General features: G+C 50.6%; 1 protein-coding gene across 1 annotated transcript; it reads right to left on the bottom strand.

The window, feature by feature from the left end:
• Positions 1-2,150: 2,150 nt before the first annotated feature.
• Positions 2,151-7,697, bottom strand: SLC35C2 (solute carrier family 35 member C2). The gene is made up of 9 exons (XM_036395450.2): positions 7,395-7,697; positions 7,168-7,318; positions 5,469-5,532; positions 5,177-5,249; positions 4,851-5,019; positions 4,485-4,568; positions 3,992-4,167; positions 3,186-3,315; positions 2,151-3,042 (listed from the first exon to the last, which is right to left on the bottom strand). Exons 1-9 carry the CDS (start codon positions 7,509-7,511, stop codon positions 2,921-2,923), a joined length of 1,086 nt encoding a protein of 361 aa, XP_036251343.1. The 5' UTR covers positions 7,512-7,697; the 3' UTR covers positions 2,151-2,920.
• Positions 7,698-7,765: the final 68 nt, after the last annotated feature.

Genomic DNA, 7,765 nt, shown 5'->3' with positions numbered 1-7,765 from the left:
GCAGGGCTCATCCTCCTGTGCTGCTGCAGCACACGTGGCCCTGGCACTGCCCTGCTCCAGAGCTCTTGCAGGACATTCAGCCTTCACACACTTCCTCTGAGGAAGGGGGCAGAGCCAAACTGTGCCACACAATGTTTGTCTGTGCTGAAAGCTGCTTCCCCTGTCCCCTAAAGTGGCCCCTGGCTTGGGGCTTGTCAGAAAATGGTCTGCACAAGCAGTGAGCTGCACCACTCCTGTCAGACAGCCACAGGGACCACACTGTGGCACCAAGAGACCTCCTAAAGGCAGGAGACAAAGCTCTGTGCCTGCACACACGGCTGGGGGCTCCCAGGTTTCCCACCCCAAGCCCACTGCCTCAATCCAAGCCTCAAACAGCTTCAGCAGCACCAAGAGGCCTTGGCTACCTCTGGCCAAGGCACTGCAAAGCCACACAGGGCTATTTCCAGAGGCAAACAGGATTTACTGGCACTCCCAGCTTCCAATACCATCCTGTCCATGCCTCCATCCTGCCTCCTCAATAGACTCCAGTCTTCTCCATGCCTACAGTCTGTACTTCAACACTCACTACAGGATTGTGCATTCTCATTTATTTTGTGCCATTGCTGCAGCACTCCTGGCTCCCTCCTCCAAGTCCTTCATCTTTGTGCCTTTTTCCATTTCCAGCATTTTCAATGCACAGTAGGGTTTTTTCTTATATGAGAGGGTGGGCAAAGGTTCTTTCTCCTTTCATTAAATATTAGTGCCCGTTCAAGCACGATGGACAGTGTTCAGCAGAGCTGTGGTGCTGCTTTAACACTCTGCTGCACTGCCCTACACCAGCACAGTCCCACCCCACCCCTCCCAAGCTTGCCCACAACTCTGCCATGTTCCAGGAGCTCCAAGATAGAGCTGGAGTTGAGGGGCATCACCTCTGACTTTAAAAGGAAACAAGGCTGGAAGCAACAGACTACATGGTTCACAAGCAAGCACAATTGGATTTCATCTTCAAGCACCATATCTGGTGCAAATCCTGGCCTGAGAATGAATTTGCCTTTACCTTGGATTTACAGGGACATGAAATCTCAGTCTGGGAGTTACATAGCAGACTTCCCAAGGTTCAGCTGTAGGAGAGTGGAAAGTGAAATGAAGGAGCAGCTGTGACACTGTTGAACCCAGTTCATGGGCAGAAGTGCCACTGCCCCACATCAAGCACAGAGTATTTGGGGCTTGGAGCTCATAGCTATTGGCAGGGCAAACAGGGTGAATCCTGCTGGAAGCATCCCCAGTTATTGGGAAGTACAGCTAGGGCCAGAGCAAGTCATTCTCAGCTCCAGACATTCTCCTTGATGCACAGAATCCCTTGGTCTGCCAGGCTGTGTGGACGTGCTGGTTCAGCAGCTTTACATGAGGAAGCTGCACCACCTGCTGTCTGCTGTGAAGCCAGTTACCAGAACGTGATCAAAGATGATCACTAATAACTAAAACTTTCTTCAGAACCAGTTTTTTACAGGACATGCTCTTGATTAAAGTCATCAAGAAAGACTTCATATCTGAAAACTAAGAAGCAAGATAACAAAAGAACTGTTTAGTCAAAATGGCTCAGGCTCTCAAACAGAATATGAGAAGTTCACTTTAATACCCAGCTCCTGCCAGGAGAAAGACTGTACTGTTATCCCTTTGGGAAACTCTGTCAAGGTATTTCTACTCTAAAAACTACAAAAGCTAGCACTGAACAAAACTTTGAAAGATGTGGAAATTCTGCCATGCAAAAAACCAGCCACCTGCCCAACACCACTTGAGGCTTAGCAGCAAGGAAAATGACATCTTAAATCCTGCTATTCCCCCTTCCTGGACTGCAGCACTACTTTATCCAATCAAATTGGGCAAAGAGATAAGATTCTTACAAAAAGCCACACTGCTAGAAGTTCTCTTAGGATATGGTGCATTAAGGCAGAGCAGTCAGTAAGTTCTCTTGGCTGGCATAAATATGAGAGGCTGCAGAACATCTCCCTAATTCTAGAGATCGGTGATAGCTGGGCAAGTGTTTTGTGTGCCAGGCCTTATGGATATGCAGTAGCAAGGTCAGTGGAGGACTAAAAGGAAAGGAGCTGAGAAGACAAATGACGTCTGCTTGATGAAGCATAGGTACAGAATGTACAGACAAAAGCAAATCAGAAAAAGAGTTTATTTAAAAAACAAAAAATCCCCCCCTCAAAACCACACATACTTGCTCATAAGCTTATTGCTCAAGTTAGATCTCCTGTGACACTGCTCATTCTCCTCTTGGCCTGTAGCACCAGAAGTACTCTTGCATCCCTGTCTTCACTCCAACCTACATCATCTGGAAATGTTCATCATTTTCAACTGGTCCCAAATACCAGCATTTAATTCTCTCCTTACTATGCACACAGAACATGGAGGTCCCCAGGCACAAAAGGTCCTTGCTGGGACAACTCCAGGGATTTATTCAGTCATGTGATCCCACCAGGATGGGAGTTCCGAACTTGCAGAAACATAAAAAAAAAGGGGAAGGTGTATCTACCTTCTCCCTTTGAAGTCAAAACCTAAACAGCAGTAAAATCATCCCTGAACCACTCAGCCTGCAGTCCAGACATTTCCATGTTCATTCTACAGCTCATGGTCTACATTCTCAGTAAACAGCCTTCAGGATCCCCTGATGGACTTTTTACAGCTTTTCCCTGTCTCACCTGGCCATTCTACACCCACTGAACCAGGGCTTGTCTTCCAAGCTCCTGTGGAAGGGATGTTGCCTTTTCTTGTGCAGCATCTACAGATCCACACTGTAGCAAAGCAGCAGAATTCTCTCACGGGGCCCTGGCTCTGCTTTGGGAGGTCACAGAGACTTCTGGACCTTCCTCCTGGATAGCTGTCAGGCAGGTTAGGTAAGAACAGAGCAGGTGGCTTTGTGCTTCATGTTCAGTCAGTGCTGCTGTGGGGTTTCAACAACCTCCTCCTCTTCCTCAGCCTGCTCGGGGTGGCGCAGCAGCAGCTGCAGGTCAGGGTCAGAGCTGGCCTCTTTGTGTGGCTCCAGTGCTTTGTCACCTGCATGCACACAGCCCATTTAGTGACAAACCTGCTGGATTCCCACCAAACCTAGTGCTGCCAAGGTGCTGGAACCAGACACAGCTCCTAGTGAAGCAATGAGAAAGCTTACAGAGAAAGAGAAAGGGATTTAAAACAATCACCTTTGGAATTCATGGCTTTGAGAACAATGTGGAGGGAGATTCCCAACAGGCAGACAGCAAAGCCCAGCCAGTTCAAGAGACTGAGGCGGTCTCCCAGTAAATGTGTGGCCAGGAATAAAATGCAGATTTCCTGTGGAAATAAAAAAAAATTACAAGTGGCAGGGCAGGACCTGAGGAGATATGCATGATACATTTTTCAGCTGAAGCCTAGATCAAGATGTCAGGCTGCTAAATTTCTATCAGCACATTCTTTCATGCGCGCAGAGTTCTAAAAACAGTTTCTAGAAACAAACAACCTGTCAAACCAGGATGTGGGATTTTAAGTCATCTGACTGCACAGCTCAGTTACAGAGGAATTCTTCAACTTCTGGATCAGAGAGATTTCATATATCACAGTTCAGCTCAAAAGTATGTGTGCTGCACTCCTCTGGGGAGGATGTGCCAAACTAGGCTACAGAGATAGCTCAAGCCAGTGGTTTGGTCATATGCAGGTCTGATGCAAGAGCTTGCCCTCCTCTCTTCCACACCATCTGCTCTTCACAAGGGCACTGGGTTTAAGTCTAGCCCACATTCCAATAAACTTTGATCATTAATGGTATTTTTTATAGAACAGCCACTAGTCTCTGGCCCTTTGCTGTCAGGGACCAAGAGACTTCACTGCAAGGTAAAGAATCAAGCTCCTGTGCAAGGAGAAAAAAAATAACAAGCAAAAATTTCTAAGTATCTAAGCAAGCTCCCAGCACATAAAGCCCAACAGGGATGACTCAGTACTTGCCTTCACCTTATTCACAGGAATCATGCCTTACCTTAAAAATGCCAGCAATGGAAAGGGTGAGGCTAGATGTTCTGGAAACCAAGAGGAACTCAGAAAAGCCTAGACCAAAGGCAAGAATTCCACCCAAGAACAGCTTCCCTACTAGAGAGAACAGCATTCCTGCTTCATGGAAATGGAAGAGCTTCTCTGATATGGACAAAGGAAGGCCTAGGAAGAAGACAATGAGTAGCAGAATACCATTCCCAGCTCCCAGGATTCCTCTTAATAAGACTGATGGGGTGGGCTGCTCACATTCCAGTATGAGGAGGATGTGGAGCCAGTTCTTCCCAGCCCTTACTTCCACAAGTGTGGCAGGCTACTACTCCTATGCACTCTTTAACGTTCTGCCAACATAAGGTAAATCCAGGTCTCTAACTACTTTGCAGAGTTGTTATCTAAGTGAATTATCTCCAACAACAAACTGCTAAGCAATCTCCCAACCACTTTACAAAGCTCTCCCTGCTTTCTCTAATGAACTCACGCACCCTCAAACACCGCAAACAGTGGGAGGAGCCCCAGGAACATGAGCGGCTGCAGGTGAAACATGATATCAATGGGATTCTGGAGACCTGAAAGAGGAGAATCAATAACAGAGCAGGCAGCAACATGCCAGGGAATAACAAAGGTCCCAGAGCTTTTATTAGCACCATTCCTAGACATACACCTTATTCGTGATGCCCACACCTGTGCTGCTGAAGACACCCAGCCACCTTCATTACCCACCTAAAGATATTCTGTGCCCAAGGTTTCAAACACCTCCCATGAGATGTTTTGTTTCTGCAGCAATTCTTATTCCCCTTATTCCCCTCCCTGTCACCAGCACCACCACCCCCTTCTGGCACCCCACATACCCAGTTCAGCCTTCTGCATCAGGATCTGTGTGAGAGTCCAGCGAATGCCCCCCAGGAAAGAGGCACAGAGCACCAGCACAAACCCCTGTGCATTGAACTGTGTGGACTTGTAGGTGAACATGAAGAGTCCCCCAGCAATGAGCAGAACCACCAGCAGCAACGTCACCCTCTGCAGGAGAGCAAACACAACAGGGACAGGCATCTCCCTTCCTTCCAGATTCACCCACATAAGTGCATCATTCCTCTGCTCACATGTTTCTTGTGCATGCACTGCCTGTTTCCCTGGGTCTGACCTCCCTCCCTAAAGCATTGTGTGGGACTCTTACCATTTCCTCCAGCTTGAAGAGCAGTGAAAAAAGCAGGATGAAGAGAATGGCAGAGGATTTGGTCATCGTGTAGCTGTAAGGACCAAAATACACTGTCAGACTCCTTCAAAGTAGCTCTTCCCATCAAAGCACTATTAGGAACCATCACCCATTCCTACACTGCCACCAGCAAGCTATCACAGACCCTGCATGCTGACCCCACTAACCAAACACCTGTCCAAGGAACAGACCCTGGCAAAGCACTCTCCAAACCCCACCAGAGGCTCCCTGGGAACGAGGTGTTTGTACTCACAGGGAGACAGTGACATACAGGAAGCTCCAGTTACTCAGCCCAATATCCAAGGAAGTTGACAGAGCTAAAGAATCAATGAAAAAGTCCTGAAATTAACCAAACCCTGTGACATGAAACAAACCCACCACAAAACCCTGCTTCATGGCCACAGACAGCAGAGCAGACCCAGGGAAAAAAATAAGCTTTCCTCAAGTTGGTTCTTCAGAACCAACATAACTCAGATATTCTCAGCTCTTCATGTTTCTGTCCTGTTCCCTGTGACTCACGTTGGGCTCAGCATTGCACTCGCTCAACATGCATTACAAAAAAGCCAGAAATAACTTTTGCCCTCCCTGTGACTGAAAGTGATTGCAGATTTGCATAAAGTCTTTCTTGACTGTGTCAGAACATGATAACTTGTAAGTCTGATGGCCACTGCAAGAAACCTGAAAAAGCAACAATTATCTGCACACAACTTTAACCCTGGTGCAGCTTTTGGTACAGTCTATTCTCCCTTCTGTCTACGTTTCCTACCACAGGAAACAGTGTTACTGATCCAAGGGCAGGCCATGCTGAAAGGTCAAATTGCTGCAGATGTGGAGAAAGCTTTTTTCAAGAAACCATGGGGCACATTATGTAAGGTACTGCAAACCTTGCCAGAGATCATAGACCAGATGCTGTTCTGTGGGAGCCAATATAACACAGCCAAAGAACTGCAGAAGTAGTTACAGTTCTGTGCTCCAAGCAGGAGCTTCACTTCTTGGTCTCAGATAGTTCTGTGTGCCATGAATGATGAATTCTCTACCAAGCTCCACCCTGAGAAAGATGCAACACACGGCTTGATACCAGCGTTGAAGAGAAAATGTTACTTGCAGACACAACTCATCAAGGCACTGCAGAAGGTTCTGTGCAGGTGACTCCTTCAGAAAGATCCATTCTGTGTGGCCTCTCCCTATCCTTATACATCTCTGTGATGAGCAGTGAAGGTGGCATGTCTCAGGCTGAACCTTCAGGTAGCATCTACACCTGCCCTACACCTGGTAGGGAAACACAGGGGCCGGAGCAATGGCTGGAGCCCACAACTCACCCTGTCCCAGGGGATTGGCCCCAACCACCCTAGGCAAAGGGCAAAGGGCTCTGGAAGCAGCCAGAGTGCCACAGGCACCTCTGAGCATTCTCACAGAGTCACTGAATATGCTGAGTTGGAAGGGACCCACCAGGATTACTGAGTCCAACTCCTGGCCCTGCACAGGACACCCCAAGAATCCCACCCTGTGCCTGAGAGTGTAGTCCAAATAAGTCTTGGACTCAGTCAGTCTTGGTGCCATGACCACTCCCCTGGGGGAGCCTGTTCTAGTGCTCAACCACCTTCTGGGTGAAAACCTTTCCCTAATATCCAACCTAAACCTCCCCTGATTCACCTTTATGTTTTCTTGTATCCTGTCACTGGTTATGAGAATGAAGAGGAGATCAGTGCCTGCCCCTCTGCTTCCTCTCGTGAGGATGCTGAAGACCACAATAAGGTTTCCCCTAAGTCTCCACTTCTCCATACCGAACACACCTAAGTGACCTCAGCCGCTCCTCACAAGGCTTCCCCTCCACTCCATCACCATCCTCGTGGCTCTCCTCTGGATGCTCTCCAACATCTTTCATATATTGTCGTGCCCCAGTCCTGTGTCCCGCTCCCGCTCCGCCGCCCCTCTCCCGTGCCCGGCCGTACCTGCGGGGGCGGCCCGGCGGAGGCAGTCGGCCCAGGGCAGCGCTGCCCGCGGCCGCCCGGAGCGGCAGCGCTCCAGGGCGCGGGCGAGCGCCGCGAGAGCGAAGATGAGCAGCAGGTGCAGCAGCGTGACCAGCAGCGGGAACGGGAAGCTCTGCGGGACCGACAGCCGCTGTCACCGCCGCCGCCCTCCCGCCGCCGCCGCCCCGCACCGCCCCGCCACCCCGCACCTTCATCAGCCACTTGTTGTAGAAGGTGATGCCGATGGAGAAGCCGTAGTAGAGCAGCACCAGCGGCGCCGCCAGCGCCGCCCGCCCCAGGGCCGCGCCGCCCGCCCCCGCCGCCATGCGCCCGGCAGCGCCTGGGGAGCCAGGAGGGACCGGGGGTGGGCACGGGGGACGCGGTGACGGGGCCGCGGCAGGACAGGACAGGGCAGGGCAGGGCACGGGGGCCGCGATGCTGAGCGGGCCGTGGCGGCGGGGGAAGCGGGGCCGGCGGTGACGTTGGCCGGCGGGGCGGGGGAACGAGCGGCGCTGGCGGAGCGGGGCGGGCGCGCAGCGGTGACGCTCCGCGCAGGGCGGAAAGAGGCGGAGGCGGCGGC

Source organism: Molothrus ater, chromosome 17, assembly GCF_012460135.2.
Source record: "Molothrus ater isolate BHLD 08-10-18 breed brown headed cowbird chromosome 17, BPBGC_Mater_1.1, whole genome shotgun sequence".
In the NCBI taxonomy this organism is placed as follows: Eukaryota; Metazoa; Chordata; class Aves; order Passeriformes; family Icteridae; genus Molothrus; species Molothrus ater.
Note: the sequence above shows the minus strand (reverse complement) of the source record. Positions and strands in the feature narration are given on the sequence as shown.

What these genes read in the sequence shown, in the direction of transcription:
- SLC35C2 (XM_036395450.2), bottom strand. Translation starts at nt 7,511, where the DNA reads ATGGCGGCGGGGGCGGGCGGCGCGGCCCTGGGGCGGGCGGCGCTGGCG. An exon ending in CCGCCGGGCCGCCCCCGCAG is followed by an intron (nt 5,533 to 7,167) that starts GTACGGCCGGGC and finishes TTGATTCTTTAG; the next exon opens with CTCTGTCAACTTCCTTGGAT. An exon ending in CAAAGCCATGAATTCCAAAG is followed by an intron (nt 3,043 to 3,185) that starts GTGATTGTTTTA and finishes GTGTGCATGCAG; the next exon opens with GTGACAAAGCACTGGAGCCA.